At 44.4% G+C, this 17,144-nt stretch overlaps 1 protein-coding gene across 3 annotated transcripts in view; it reads right to left on the bottom strand.

Moving 5' to 3' along the window:
• Positions 1-17,144, bottom strand: part of SMC4 (structural maintenance of chromosomes 4) — a 165,578-nt gene that overhangs the window by 124,883 nt on the left and 23,551 nt on the right. For all 3 annotated transcript variants that reach the window (XM_085869130.1, XM_085869127.1, XM_085869128.1), the window contains 2 exons: positions 6,899-7,026; positions 4,338-4,478 (listed from right to left, as the gene is read on the bottom strand). In XM_085869130.1, the coding sequence (XP_085725256.1) occupies positions 4,338-4,478; positions 6,899-7,026 (269 nt within the window). The remainder of the gene's footprint in view (positions 1-4,337; positions 4,479-6,898; positions 7,027-17,144) is intronic.

The raw sequence follows: 17,144 nt of genomic DNA on the forward strand, positions 1-17,144 counted from the left end.
TCGACTTCGGACACGGGCCACTTTAAGCGACCCGTTCGGTACTATCGGGATAACCGAGCGGTGTTATCGTCAACCTCGACGGTTCCGATTAATTATCAGGCGTATTTAGCCCACTACCAACCCTTTACGTGAAGTAAGATGGAGATTCAATTAAAGAAAAGACGAAGCGAAACGGGAGAAACAGTTCAACATAAAGCACATTTATTCCGTGGCACACGGAAAGCACACATATACAATTACAACAATTATGCACCAAAAGCAAATGTAACAAAAGAAACACAACAATGCAGATCTACTACAGACTACGCGAGCACACGGCAACACTTACACAGTTTTACTTTACAGACGGCGCCGACAACACATATACTCAAAAGCAAAAGAAAAAGGGCCACCCTCAACGACCAGGGGGCAGACGTGGTCTGTGGGCGCGAGACCGCGTGGAGCCTACCCGTCTTGTGATGAGCCGCAAAATGTCGCGGCGGTGCCCCGACTCCGCGCTCCTCCGCGGATTTCGTTGGCACTGCTTGGAATGGGGTGGGAACGGGGCCCCCTTTTCGCACTATCTCAGCGCGGGGGGAAACGGGGGGTTGTTGATGCTCTGGGGAAAGAGGATAGCTGGCTTGCTTGGGTCCCGCGACGAGCGACTCCACTGCGACCTCGACCGCGTTCCCGGCTTCCCCTCTCTGCAGCTCCCCGACAGACTCCGAACCCCGACAGACCGACTCTCCTCCAGACCCGTCTTGACTGCTGCTGCCACACTTCGCCGCCGCCACACCTCTCCAACTCGGACGAGCCCGAAACAGAAACTGACTGAATTCGCCCCGCGCTCGGCGCTTTATAGTACGGCAGGAGAATCCATATGCAAATTTCCGGATCAGGATGAACTCGGGGGCGGAGCCACGCTCACCCATTGGACGGAGGAAAAGTGGGCGTGAACCTCCCCTGATCCTCGAATTTGCATATATCAATTCTCCTCCGACGCGCCTGGAGGCGGGGCCAAATCGCCCCGCGCTTAATGATTGGACGGATCGGAAGTGGGCGTGTATGATTCCTGATCCGACTTCCCCTCGGAAAGGCCGCTCTTTGTACCCGCGGCTCAGCGCACGCCCTGTACGAGGCCAGGACAGCCCGACGCTCGGCGCCCACAAGTGGTGCGGGAATGGCCGCAGAAGGAGAGGCGAAGGTGGTGGAGTGTCTAAAGTGGCGGTCCCTGGCCACGTTGACGCTTGGAATGGCGGTGATGCGATGTTTACGGGAGCGAGCCGTGACGGTAAAGGTCGTGGCTCTTGGCGTTGTCGTTGCTGTGAAGCGGCGTTGCGGTTGGTGGTTGTTGTTGGCGGTTGAGACGTGGTTGGCTCAAAATAAAGATAGAACAGAAAAACGGCTATCTTAAAGGGTCACAGCCCAAATGAATCACATTTATTCCCTCTAAACAACGGGTTTGGGCTAACTACACATGTACTTACAGAGATATCTCACCTTCGGGACCTGAATGGTGGTTTGCGAATTTCCTCAACCACAACAATATTAAGCCAGTTTTATGTCATTCTGATTGTCAAATAAAAAAGTTGCAACATAAAAATATCTTGTCCTTTCTGGTTCAGGATAGGACCCTAATTCTCTCGATGTAAATATGTTATGGTGCACCACCTGATAGAAGCCTGTGTTACACAAGTCATAAATCAGAAAAGTGGGGGAACTAACCCCTCTGAGGGCAGATTATTTACTGGTATCTTAAATTTAATAATCATTAAAAATAAAAAATAAAAATGAACAAGCAAATAGAGATAAAGTGACAATAGTGAATGGATACACAAACAACTTATTGTACTCCTGAGATTAATAAGCTTGACGGCATTTGTGACAGTTTGGCATACAACTTTGCGCAGCATCTATCCCCTTTCGCTTACAGATGTACATCGGAAGATTACCAATAGCTTATCAGTAGTAAGCAGGAAAAAAGGAACAAAATTCGACAAATATGTTAATGCTCCATAAAAAACTTGTGATTTTATGCACTAACATGTGAAACAAATTTCCGCCAACAAGACATTACTTTGTGCCGGATTAAAAAAAAGTTTTTTTAACGAAGAACAGATTAATTTATGGTGCTTCAGAAGTTTCCTATAATCACCGTTGTATCACATTTTACATTTGCATACATTTTTGAACTATACATCCATGTAACGAGATAGAGAATTAAAATTGACTTGTTGAAAAGTGAAATTTATCAAATTTCACAAGTATGTGTATATATATATATATATATATATATATATATATATATATATATATATATATATATATATATATATATGTATATATATATGTATATATATATGTATATATATATGTATATATATATGTATATATATATGTATATATATATGTATATATATATGTATATATATATGTATATATATATGTATATATATATGTATATATATATGTATATATATATGTATATATATATGTATATATATATGTATATATATATGTATATATATATATATATATATATATATATATACATATATATATATATATATATATACATATATATATAGACAAAGCCACCATTTTAAATTTTATTTCAAGTAACAATTGAATAGTTCAAGTATATTGCAGACATCAAAAATATATTACAAAAAATAAAATATTGTTCATGACAGATTCTTGTCAGAAACTTTAGAAACCAAAGGTTCTCAGAAGTGCTTCCACAGAGTTGACCACTCCAATGTGAAGAGAAAATATTCCAAGGGTTTAACTTGCACTTTTAAGTTTAAATAGGGTGATGGAAATGGCCATGAGGCATTACCTTACATGGGCATACGAGCCATTTCTTTAAGGGGGTCAGCTACAGATTTGTCTGAATGAACACAACCACCATCTACCACCCTCCTTCTCACCATTCACCCGCTCCACCACCATCCCCCCTTCCACCCAGTTGTAGCACAACCCAATAAGACCCTTTTGAAATGACGTCATTTCTAAAAGGCCTTTATGCAAGGCACTGCACAAGCATTTTCAGAAAACCTCTTCACCCGCTGCAAGGCCAGCCATAATAAGCCAGCCATTGCACAGGGCGATTCCCTCTTTAATAATATGAAACACTTTTGAGCAAACTAAAGAATCGCACAGACGACAATTTCAAAATGGTTAACAAATAATAGCTCCGAGACAACAAGAACAGCCAACAAACATCCGAAACCCCTTCAACGAACTGTCACGAAGAGGTCTTGAGACATCACACAGCTTCCCCCTGAAGGCTGGTGAGAACATACCTGTTCACAAAGTCCCTGAGTCACGGACGGTTTTCACAGAAGTAATACGATCTTCTGTAGACATAATCCAGCAATAAGAACTGCCGATAAGCAAGTCATTGAGAATCCTTCTGATCAGATCTTGACGTCCTACGGCCCTGTATGGCTTCTTTGTCCCACCATAACATAACGTGCTGTCAATTGCCTAACATCAGCTATTTGTGTTTCAGCATATGTGTGATTGCCCACAGATTCAAAGGCAGAAATAAGTCATTTAAAAAGTTATTGAGGGCTGTCGAAGCCTCGGGAATCAGGCAGAGCTGCCATTTGCCAGATGTGTAATAAAAAGTCAATGTTTAATACTTTTTAAAATTATGTATTTATTACTTTTTGCCAAATTACTTCTTTTTTTTTTCATTCCAAAAGGATTACTGTTGATAATTGCAAAAAAGAGTCAAATATTTGGCAATTCACAAGAGTTTTTACATCACAGGCTGTCATCATTCTGTCACCTCGCAATATTTTAATTCCCAAATTTTAAAAACTACGCTGGCTTTTTGGGAAGGGAGCATTTGCCCCACTCCCCCCCAAACCTTCCCATCCCCTCCACCTAAGAATACGACACAAAGTGGCACTGTGCAAACTATTCAGAGAAAGATAGTAGTAACTAGAATCGTAGACATTTGCAATCGAATGCAATGCGGCGTGAACCTTTTCTAAGCATCCCTTTAGAGGCTGTTTGAAAGCACCTTTTTGCAGAAATTATCAACTCAAATACAAGGGAAGAGCAAGGCAAAATGTGATTTTTTTTGTTAATGATTCATGGTTGACTTAACATCGGAATGGGGACCAAAATGGAGAAAATGAAAAAAGCGTTCTGGCTGCATTGGACAAAGGCACCTTCATACCAAGTGGAATGGTTGAGAAATGAAGGAATGGTGTGTGAGTATTTGTGAAGAAAATGAAAAAGATAACATCAGAAAAACAATGCATCTCCCCTCCCTTGAAGAGGGGAGATATAATTACAACAATAATGATGATAATAATAATAATAATAACAATAATACCACACACTTGTCCAAAGTCTGCATCTCATGAGTATTTTTCTTCTTGTCCTGCCTCAAGGTTTTCAGCTTATCTTGCATGGTCTCATACTCTGCTTTAACCTGTTTACATTGCTCTTCTTGTTGAACTAGGTCCTTCTCTGTGGACCAACTGCAAAAAAGAAGAAAAAAAAAGATACATGAGGTCAATGTGAATAACAACACCAGTAAGACTTCTGGAGGAACAAACCAATCATGAGAATTTATGCAGTATAGACAAGACAGCTCGGGAGTCTCAGTGGTGCATGTTTCAGTCTGTGCTGTTGCTGATGATTCGCCAACAAGCGATGAAACTGGTCCGGCAGCTGAGGGGGTGTGTAGCATTGGGATTCTCATGTGTGGACTATTTGTGAATGTCTTTACAGCAGTGGAGGAACTATGGGAAGGGTTTGACACAGCAGAGGTCTTACTTGTGCAGCCTTTCATTGTTACTTTATGCAGCTTTTTTCAGCTGGAAAAGCAATAGAAGTTGACTTATTTATATAATCTTAGCCAACTGGATTTAATTAATTAGGTGACAGCTAATTGGTTATTCCCTCCAATCACAGGTGAGATATGCGAGTAGGTCTTTTATTTTACATATGTATATGGACGTATGTATGTAAATATATATGTATACATAAATTTATTTTCACAAAGAAGCAAGGTATAAAGTAAACACTGAAATACCGCGGGGGTTACGTTCCTGGAAAATGGCATGATAGTTAAAACTAATGGGAAAAAGTGGGGTTCGAATCTTGGGCTTCAAAAAAATATGTAGACAGGTCAGCGACAGCCAGAAACAAACATCACAATTGAAACTAGAAGGGAACTTGGTAGAGCGCACACCTCCGCCACGTAATGCCTGATCCACGAGAACATATCGGGCCCAATGCATTTTTGAAATATCATGCTATACAATACGACATCGTTTTTAGCCCGATCTCTCAAAAATGGTGAAGAATCACTTTTAAAATTAAATAACTCTCGTGTCCAGATTCGGATTCGGAGAGTCAACAAAATCGAATAAATTCGTCCTTGCGACACACCCAACATGTTCACCAAGTTTCGTCCGAATCCGTCCACAACTTTTTGAGATATTGTGCTATATATCGTTTTTGGTCCGAGCTCTCAATGGTGAAGAATCACTTTAAAAAAATTCTAGTCGTCGGATCCGGATCCGGATCTTCACCAAAATCTAATCAGTTCGTCCTTGTCACACACTGAACCTGTCCACAAAATTTCACCAGGATCCGTCCACAACCTTTTGAGATAACCTGTACACAGACAAACAGCCAGACAAACAGGGGTGAAAATATAACCTCCTTCCACCTCCGGTGGCAGAGGTAATAAAGAAAAAGAATAATTTTTATTCTTAAATTTACTCCAAAACAGCAAGGTGATTTTTACAAAACAGCGAGGTGGGAGGGTAAGAGTATTCATTATGTACTTGTACTGTCCTCTGTCGTAAATAGAAAACACAAGACTTACTTCAGGATGATGATGCTGTGAGAGTGGGGAAGGGGGAGCGGGGACGGGATTCAACGATCGGAGGAGCATTAGCCTTACGACGAAGTTGCCTGCAGCATTGCCACTTAGGGGAAGGGTAAAATGATCCCGAACCACCTTAACTTGAACCCCAGATCAGATCTTTCCTTCTTGGAGAGGGAGGTATTGGATGGCATCCTCTTCCATAATAATCCAGTCTCGTCAGCGCTACAAACCTGTTCCAGCATAAATCCTCTCTCGATTAGTGCCATGATCTGCGGTGGGTAGATTTTTTTCGCAGCATCATGGTCAGCCGATGCTGCTTCTCAGACTAATTTTACATGATGGAGGCCGAATTTTCTTTTGAATTTCTCAAACCAGCTCATGCTGGTGTGGAACTTGTGGGTAGTCGGAGTTGAACTGGAGCCTTTGGCTGCCTCGTGGAAACTGGTAAATCCGCAATGATTTCTCCCGTAGCACCAGTCCACTCAAAGGCAATTTTTTCTGTGTCTAGTCTTCGATCCAAAAATTCAGGGCCTGTTATATCCTTTCAATTGGAGGATCACGAGACTGCGATGACACTTTTGCATGTTGCGGAGCGCTGGTGGCAACACTTGAACAGATATTTGATTTATTTTCATGGATACACCACAGTCGATTCATTGATCCTGTCGTGGCTGCTCAGAGATGCCGCACTTTAACGAGAGAACCAATCTTACAACTCGATCTTTTCGCCAAACATCATAACCTTTCTCTGCCTTTTGGCACAACTAACTCTGTCCATCACTTTACATTTGGGCACCATTAAAAACTGTGCAAGAGAAACAAAAGGCTCGTATTGAGAGATAATCGTACATGCACGGTGCGCAAACAATGACTCATCACAGCTCAAAAACTACCTTGGTCAAAATGAAATCGGAACACATTAGGTTGCCCATGATTGGTCAAAACCCACAACATTAGAACCTGCGAAATTTGAGGGTTTACTGTGTTGTAAAGGAAGAGCTGATAAAAAAATGGAAGTATGATGAAAACAAATGAAATGGAAAAGAGAAAGTTACGTACAGTTTTTGGTGCAGCAGTTTGTTCTTGAGTTGTGCTACTTCATTCTCAGAGGTGAGAAAATTCACAGCCTTATTTTTCTCCTCCTCCAATGCATCCTTCTCCTTTTCAACGGCTTTGACACGGCTTAACTACAAATAAAACAAAAAGAGAAAAAACACAAAAGTTATTTTCATGATAACGAATAAAAGTGGCATAATAAAGGGAGATATATATGTGTTTCTCAATTAATCTTGCAATTACATAACGTACACCATTTAGAGAGGGGCTAACATAAGGCTTGACTCCTAATCCAGAGCCTTCAAAGTGCTTTACTCATTTCACCTTAACCTATTCATACTTTCTGCCAAATTAAGTTTACCAAGCAAGCAAACCACCATCTGAAGATTGAAAGTAGGAAAACCACAAATTACCAGTTGATGAAGAAATATAAACCTGTTTAGACATATCAAACATATAGAGCAATGCCTTACTTAGCACTCAGGATGCACTCCTGGAAAAGAGAGCCAACTCATCGAAAATGCATGAAAAAGGGTCATATCATAGTTTATATGAAGACATGTTCCCAACAGCATTATTTCTGATGCATGGGCAGTATACTGTATGAGGGCTTCAATGAGGTATTGGTAACAGCGCAAATAATACTGATGGGAAACATATTTTAGAAATCAAAAGTATGTTTCTAAAAACACCACCATTATATATATATATATATATATATATATATATATATATATATATATATATATATATATATATATATATATATATTTATACATACATACACATACACATACATATACATATACATATATATATATATATATATATATATATATATATATATATATATATATATATATATATATATATATATATATATATATATATATATATATATATATATTGAGCCTGGTGTTGGCGCAGTGGTTCGGGCAGCGGCTTGGGATCCAAAAGGTCCCGAGTTCAAGCCCCGTTGGGCCACTGAATTAATACACCAGGGGGTTGACTCAGCCTGTCATCCTTCCGAGGTCGGCGAAATGAGTACCAGGGTACTGGGCCGGTGTATACCCCGGTTAAAAATAGGTGTACCATATCCCTGTGTCGTAAGAGGCGACCAGGGTTGCGTCAGGAAGGGCATCCGGCGTAAAACATGTGCCAAATCACAATGCGGATCATACGGATGATCCACTGTGGCGACCCCGAATGGGAGCAGCCGAAAGAAGAAGAAGAAGATATATATTGTGACGTCCACGGGACTTGAACAGTCCCGCCAACGTAGAATGAGCCGAAACGATGGAGGTGGTTTATTTATTTATAACCCAAACATGGCGGTTCTAATCGCTCTACCGCAAACGGGACGAGAAAGGTGGCACGAGTCACTTTTCACTGAGTTGATGATGTTTATTCGTTTTTACTATTAACCAGAAATAACAAGACTCGGCAAGAAAAGGGATCCGGGGCGATTCGACGGGATGGTGTGGGATCGGGCGTGGGAAAAAACACAGACAATTCCAATGAATATACAGATCTCAAACCCTCGAAGGCGCCAAGCACGCACGCACGCACACACGCACGCACGCACGCACGCACGCACGCACGCACGCACGCACGCACGCACACACACACAACGTAGCTATTTCTGGTGGTCAGGCTGGACCGTGGTGTGGACGCAACTGTCCCTGGATCGGCGTCGGACGAGCTGGCCTTGCTCTCGTCAGGGGGGGGCAGGAGAAACCGTGGTGCTGTCGACCTCCTGGTGTTGGCCCAAGTCCGCTCACAGCCGCCAGGGAACCAGTTCTGGCGCCAAGTTGCGAGCAGGAGAGGGAGGCAGGTCCGCCCGCCGTTCGACCCCGTACTCCGAGTCAGCAGAACCCCAGAGCCAACCAAGGTGAGGCACGAGGCTCAGCAAGGCTCCAAGACACGATGAAGAACACGATCGAATCAGCACAACAACAAGGACGCTCTCCACGCAACAGCTTCCACACCAAAAAAACACGATCGTTTTGTCCCGATCTTCTTCCTCTTCCTTTTCGACCCCGAACAGAACCTTTTTATCCTCCTGTCCTCGTCACTTCCAATCGAGCCGTTTATTGGCCCACCGCCGTCGCCTTCTGCCAATCGTGATCACGGGGCGGAGCCATCCGCTGCACTGTCCTGTGACGTCACGGCCAGTCTCCAGAGAATACCAAAAGGGGTTTACGCAGACACACTTACCCTATCCCGTGTCCCTATCTAATTACGTGACAATTATCAATTCCCCCTTGAAGAAATGAACATTTACTAGACAACTTATCACCACTGAATTGCTACTTATTACATCGAGATCCTGGTAAACTCGAACAGCATGGCATACCTAATTAAACATCCTAATGACCCTTTGAATGCATACCCCCCCCTCAAACGTAACACTGCCCCCTCCTCTGGTACCGCAGCTCCTGCAAGGTATATCACAGGCGCTACCGTACCAGCCTTAACACTTACTGACACACCTAATTAACCTAACGAAATAAAGTAGGAGGGGCAATGGGCAGCGAGTCGCAGCTAACTTACCTATCCTGCTTAATGTACTACCCTTTATGGCCTTATCCTCGCCTAAACAATCATTCGTTTTTTTTTTTTATTTTATCACATGAGAGCAGTGAGCAAAGTTGCACTCCATCTTCTGGATCATCGCGCTTGCCGAGCACTTTTCCAGTGATCTGGGGAGGGGAAACAAAAGGTTCCGCAAAAACACAACACTTATACTTTACATTCCTACTCTAAGCCTTAACGACACTATTCACAGGATATTTACACTTGACCGCCTCCCCCAGTGGATGCTAATAGACCCAGCGTTACCTGGGGAGCTAATTTTCAAATTTGCTTGCCCCAAAATTATGCGGACATCATGCCCTTGCTGCTCATGTCAAGTTGTGCGGGATCGAGTGGGACTCACACATCTTCACAACACTCACACCATGGTCATCATCACATTTCTCGGTCATGGTCCTCATTTTAATCATGCAGGCTGAATCCCGTCATGGCCGTGGGGTGGGTTACCACAAGATGATGGGGGCATCTCAGGTGCAACCATGCCCACAGGTAAGCTTTAGTCCAACCCGGACGCTTCTCCGCCCCGCTCCCTTTGATTCCCTCCCCCCTGGTAGCCATCAGCTCTAATACCGTACAACACTCTGGAAGGGGTCTCACTGGCTCCTCTGGCCTTCCTGGGTCGCCAAGGTCCTACCCGCCTTGGTCGCCCAACCAGACCCTCTCCCAGTTGCCTCCAGACACTGTCACCATTAGCCACCAGGTGGTGAATCTCCTTGAAGGGGGTCGCAATTCCCACTCACCGTGAGCTTCAGCAATCCCTGTGGACAAGCACATCATCCCCACCCACAAAACCCACATGACTCCCCCACCCCATCGGCCTTACATGTGACACCTGCATTTCTAACACTTCACCGACCATGACCTTCCCTGTTACCACACCATGCCCAATAAAAAAAACAATGTGTGCACCATACATTTCACTTCTTCACTTAAAACAACACACACAGCACTTCTCACCCGATCCACGCACCAGCCATTGGACAGCCAATCGTGCCCGCTTTGTTTCCAATTACCCACTGTCCCGATTGTCACTCTAAAACTCAGCAGAACTTACAAACCCATGCCAATTTTCCCACAATTCATTTTTTTCCACCAAAGGAGGGCACTTCGCCACAATCTCAGCAGCCGAGCATGGCCGTATATGCTCAGCCCAATCTAGTCTCCCCGACCCCCGACAGTGATCTCCGGACCCGACCTATGAAAGGGCATCTCGGATAGACCTGGCGGTTCAGCAGGAGGATTCACCCTTTCCGAGTCAAAAAGTCTATTGGAGGGTCCCTCCATCGCCGGGTACCGGCAATATCGTTGCATGTGTCCTCTTCGCCCGCACCGGAAACAACTCCCCATAAAAGGCCCCCGTGGGTATCGGTGTAATGTCTCTTCAGGTTCCGGACCCCCTCGGCCATAATCGAATTGCTCTATTGGCTGGGCTGGACCCCGCCGCTTTGGCGCCGCACTAACTACCGGATTACCCTTTATCAAACTCGACAGTTTCTGGCAAATTTCCTGAAACATTTGGGTAATGCCAATTTCTCCCAGCCCCTCTCCTTGATCCTGGATCTCCGCCTGTCGGACCGTCACCGATGGCCTCTCGGGCACCCGACCGGCCGCCTCCACGAGGCCAGCCTGGCTGCGCACTCAGCCGCTCAGTGAACGGTGGGTGGATCCTGTAGCTCCACTAGCGCTCGGACCTCAGGGTCCGGAAGAGCAGCTAAAAATTTCTCTAGTGCCAGTCTGTCCCACGCCTCCACTGTAAGGTCCCGATACGCGATCCTGACTGATTGGTAAATGTCCTGTGCCAGCTCCTGCACTGTCTCACCCGGCTTTAATCTGCGGTGCTGGAGCTGAGCCCGCACCAGATCACAGTTTGCCGCGAACCCAAACCGACGGCTCAACGCCTCGCAAATGTGGGAGCTGGTCAACATCCCCTCCGCGATCACGTTTAACACATCTGCGGCTGGTCCCCGCAACGTTGCCACCAAATTCCCTGTACGTTCCCGCTCATTCCACCCGTTTAGTCGGGAAATGCACTCAAATTGCGTCAGAAAAGCTTCAACGCTCCCTGACCCGTCAAAATTTACCAGGGGGATCACTTTTACGGTGGCCCGCTTCTCAGTTTCTCCCTTGTCCGAATCCAGCCCAGGGATCAAACACCCTTGTGGCTGCGTATCCAATTTCGGAGCCCACTGTGGCCAAAGATGTTTTGTGGTGAGGGTCTCATGGGTCAATTTTGCCTCCTGTTCCAAACGTTGAATGGACCGATTCACCTCTTCCCGCAGGATCTTCTGGGCCCGCACAACCTCCTCCAAGGCTCCGTCGCGAGTTTGTAGCTGCTCCTCAACCAAGCCGGACACTCTACTTTCAAAAGACGGCTCTACCAGGCCTTTATCCAAGACTTCATAATTTTATCTTGTTCGTCCAAACGAGCCTCCAATTCTTTTACCTCCTCCGCCAAATTCATCCCTTGCTTCCTCAGCTCTCCCCACTTTTCAACTTGCAGCTGCATACGAGCATCCACACAGGCACGATGACATTCCAGGCTTTCATCCACTTTATCAACCCGAATGTTCGTTGCATCAATTTTATCTACCAATTTTTTCCGTATATTTTCCCCCTCCAATGTAATTTCTACCTTTGTTTCCTCCAATCTATCCTCGAATTTACTTTGTATTTCCCCCAATTTAACATCCACACACTCCTGCATCTCAGTTTTCATTTTCTCCATCTTTTCCCCCAATTCATCCCTCATTAAATCAATCCATGCACCCAACTGTTCCCCCATTACCCCCAATCGATCCGCCATCTCTGCCCCCTGTGCCGTCATTTCTGCCCTCTGTGTCACGAATTGATTTTCCATTTGTGCCGTCATTTCTGCCCTCTGTGTCACGAATTGATTTTCCATTTGTGCCGTCATTTCTGCCCTCTGTGTCACGAATTAATTTGCCATTTGTACAGTCATGTCCGCTATTAAACGTTCCAACAGTGACTGGATCGTCATCTCACCGGTTTCCGGCGCTGCCGGCCCCGTTACGGGCAATGAAGCACGGTCCACGCTCGGAATGGGGGAGGTTCCAACCCTACCCCCGTCTCTCCCTTCTTCCCCCGACTCGCTGCCAGACACGTGGCCTTCCTCCTCAAACATCTGCACATCCGCCATGGTGCAGAAGTCCCGTTTGCCGCCAATTAATTTAAATTTGAAAAATTCTCCCGATACCAAATATAATTTAGAGGGGTTCGAACATCCAACACCCTGACACCAATGTGACATCCACGGGACTTGAACAGTCCCGCCAACGTAGAATGAGCCGAAACGATGGAGGCGGTTTATTTATTTATAACCCAAACATGGCGGTTCTAATCGCTCTACCGCAAACGGGACGAGGAAGGTGGCACGAGTCGCTTTTCACTGAGTTAATAATGTTTATTTCTCTAACCACAAATAATAAGACTCTGCAAGAGGAGGGATCCGGGGCGATTCGACGGGATGGTGGTGTGGGTTCGGGCGTGGGGAAAACACAAACAATTCCAATGGATATACAAATCTCAAACCCTCTAAGGCACCAGGTGCACACACACACACACACACACACACACACACACACACACACACACACACACACACACACAGTAGCTATTTCTGGTGGTCAGGCTGGACCGTGGTGTGGACGCAACTGTCCTTGGATCGGCGTCCGACGAGCTGGCCTTGCTCTCGTCAGGGGGGGCAGGAGAAACCGTGGTGCTGTCGACCTCCTGGTCTTGGCCCAAGTCCGCTCACAGCCGCCACGGAACCAGTTCTGGCGCCAAGTTGCGAGCAGGAGAGGGAGGCAGGTCCGCCCGCCGTTCGACCCCGTACTCCGAGTCAGCAGAACCCCAGAGCCAACCAAGGTGAGGCACGAGGCTCAGCAAGGCTCCAAGACACGATGAAGAACACGATCGAATCAGCACAACAACAAGGACGCTCTCCACGCAACAGCTTCCACACCAAAAAAACACGATCGTTTTGTCCCGATCTTCTTCCTCTTCCTTTTCGACCCCGAACAGAACCTTTTTATCCTCCTGTCCTCGTCACTTCCAATCGAGCCGTTTATTGGCCCACCGCCGTCGCCTTCTGCCAATCGTGATCACGGGGCGGAGCCATCCGCTGCACTGTCCTGTGACGTCACGGCCAGTCTCCAGAGAATACCAAAAGGGGTTTACGCAGACACACTTACCCTATCCCGTGTCCCTATCTAATTACGTGACAATTATCAATTCCCCCTTGAAGAAATGAACATTTACTAGACAACTTATCACCACTGAATTGCTACTTATTACATCGAGATCCTGGTAAACTCGAACAGCATGGCATACCTAATTAAACATCCTAATTACCCTTTGAATGCATACCCCCCCCTCAAACGTAACAATATTATCCCTATGTCGTAAGAGGCGACCAGGGTTGCGTCATGAAGGGCATCCGGCGTAAAACATGTGCCAAATCACTATGCGGATCATACGGATGATCCGCTGTGGCGACCCTTTACGGGAGCAGCCGAAAGAAGAAGAAGAAATATATATATATATATATATATATATATATATATATATATATATATATATATATATATATATATATATATATATATATATATACACACATACACACACACACAAGCATAAATTTAAATAACAAACAAACAAAAATAAACCAATGTCACCCGCAGGGTGACCCGTATCTTGCCAAAAGGTGACCACGTGTGACTTCTTTCAGGTCACACTGAGGTGAACAGAGCTGCTATCCACCAGGAGCGACTCCTTGAGGAAGATCTGCCGACGAGAGATTCCGATGAGAATCGTTCTACAGAGTAACCATGAAAAATATGCGTTTGCCTCATAACGTCACCAAATGACGTCATAATGTCTCAAGCTTGACATATCGAGAAAGCACTCAGAGGTGTTTAATTTGAGGTACTACACGATATGGTTCCTAAAACTTGAAAATTTGACCTTGGGGTCAAATATGTTTTACCTCAGGCGCTAACCATGAAGGTTAAGGCCAATCGCCACCAAAAATTAATCAGCTGAGCGCCAGACCATGAACTATAGTCCCATGAAGTTTGAAGACGATCCAATCAAAATTATTCAAAAAAGAAGGGTTTCGTCGACTCCCCTGATTTGCGACAAAGTGACCTTGACCTTCAAAATTGTATGCGCTGAAAGGGACCTCTATAGGCCTCTGATATGCGAAGTTACAAAAATTTCCAATGATAACTGTGCTCTGCAGAGTGATTTATACGCGATCACAGACAAAAAAAAAAAAAAAAAAAAAAAAAAAAAAACAGATGAAGGTCAAGGCCAATCACCACCAAAAATTAATCAGCTGAGCGCCAGACCATGAACTCTATTCCCATGAAGTTTGAAGACGATCCGATCAAAATTACTCAAAGAATAAGGGTTTCGTCAACTCCCCTGATTTGCAACAAAGTGACCTTGACCTTTGACCTTGACCTTAAATTTTGTGCACTGAAAGGGACGTCTATAGGCCTCTGATATGTGAAGTTACAAAAATTTCCAATGATAACTGTGCTCTGCAGAATTTTTTAGACGTGATTACAGACAAAAAAAATATTAATAATAATAAAAAAAAAACATACAAGTTGACAAACATATCTTGCAAAAACTTCGTTTTGGCAAGATAAAAATCAATTGCCGCGCTCCTACTCTTCCCACATGGCAGCGGTAGGAGACGACCACGTCACGAGACGACCGACAGCAGGATGAGCCTTGGCTCATTCTGCTGTAAAACTAATGCAGAGTAAACAGCACTGATTATTGGCTTCGAGAATGTGGATACTGTACAAACAATGGCAGCAGATGTGTTTACTTCCTCAGTGAGCGTTGCATTATGGACGTTTTATTAAATGTATGAAAATTTTATCCAGGACAAAGAACTCAATAACGGATTAACGTTCTACGGGGCATTATAAAGCGAAGGATTACTGCACAAGGTTGAACACTGTAGAACACAAATCGTACTCTTGGCACTTATATTTTTAGCTCACCTGGAACGTAGTTCCGGGGAGCTTATGGGATGGCGCGTCGTCCGTCCGTCAGTCCGTAAATACTTTCAACTTCTTCTCTGAAACTACACATCCAGTTTTGATGAAACTTTACCACAACGTTCATCACCGTGTATGTACGAAAGTCTGTTCATGGCATTAAAAAAAATTAAACAAATAAATGAAGAAAAAAATATTTTTTAAAAATCGGACCCAAAGGGGGTCAATGGGGGTTTCCCCCAAAAATAAGTATTTGCTCTCTCCTCAGAAAGTACACATGCATTTCTGATGAAACTTGACCACAACCTTCATCACCCATGGTGTACCAAAGTTTGTTCATGACATGAGAAAAATAGGGCTCTAAAGGGGTGTAAGGGGGGTTGCCCCCAGAAGAGGTATTTTCTTTCTTCTCAGAAACCACACACACAAATTCGATGAAACTTACAACACGGGTGATGAAAGTTGTGTTGATCAAAGACTTCACACCATTAAAACAAAAACAAAAACAAAAATTACCCTCGTGTGGGGGTGACAGTCATCTCTACAATGTTTTTTTACTATCATAATTGATGAACCATTGCCAGATATCTCCTAAAATGACAGACGAGATAGGTTTTGAAAATGGCAACTTTCACAACTTTCGTGACCTCGTGACCTTGACCCAAACCTCGAATCCGGGAAAAAATATGTTGTTGGGTATCACTCATCGACCTCTACCCACATACCAAATGTCATCAAGATCGGAAGTAAAAAGTTTTCTTTGTACCAGGAGGTGTTTTTGACCATCTTCCAGGTTACGTGGCGGCCAAACGGGACGGAAGTTCAAAAATCTGTCCAGTTGGATACAAGATAATATTTTTTACCATCATAATCAATAAACAGTTGCCAAATATCTTGTAGAATAGAAGACTAGATAGGTTTTGAAAATGGCGATTTTTATAACTTACGTGACCTCGTGACCTTAAGCCTGACCTTGAACCCGGACAAAAGTTATACCGTTGTGCAACACTCCGACCTCTACCCACATACTAAGTTTCATCAAGATCAGAAAGAAAAATTGTTGATGGACGTACGGACGGACCTTTGGTCCAGCTTTATTATGTCATCTCGGTAGAGATGCCCTAAAAAATTAAGGATAATAGTAATAAAATAAAAACAAAAATCGGGGTAGAAGGGTGTCTACGGGGGTGAGGTGTGGGGGGGGGGGGACGTGAGGGGCCACCACCTTCATCACCCGTGATGTGCTAAAGTTTGTTGATGACATTAAAAAAAACAAAAAAAAACAAAGGGTCGAAGGGATTCTACCAGGTGAGCGCCCAGGGGTACTGCCCCCATGTTTATACCAAGTCTAAGGGTCATAATGGAGCATGAGCGCACACGCACGCACGCACACACACACGCCAAGCGCCGTCACTTCCCGGAATTCTCTGGTTACAAGCGATGTCACAACAATGGCACCACTTTTCTCGCCACACTCAGCTCGGCATTTCCTCAGGAGCAATTTCCTCCTCCCCATGGATGTCAACCAATATGGATTTTCTGTGCTCTTAATCTTTTAAATGCTGATAGCCAAGCAAGGAAGCAGCACATACCATTTTCAGTCATTTTTCAGTGTC

The sequence above is a fragment of the Eptatretus burgeri genome, chromosome 2 (assembly GCF_056783735.1).
Source record: "Eptatretus burgeri isolate ZD-2024b chromosome 2, Ebu_testis_v1, whole genome shotgun sequence".
Classification (NCBI taxonomy): domain Eukaryota; kingdom Metazoa; phylum Chordata; class Myxini; order Myxiniformes; family Myxinidae; genus Eptatretus; species Eptatretus burgeri.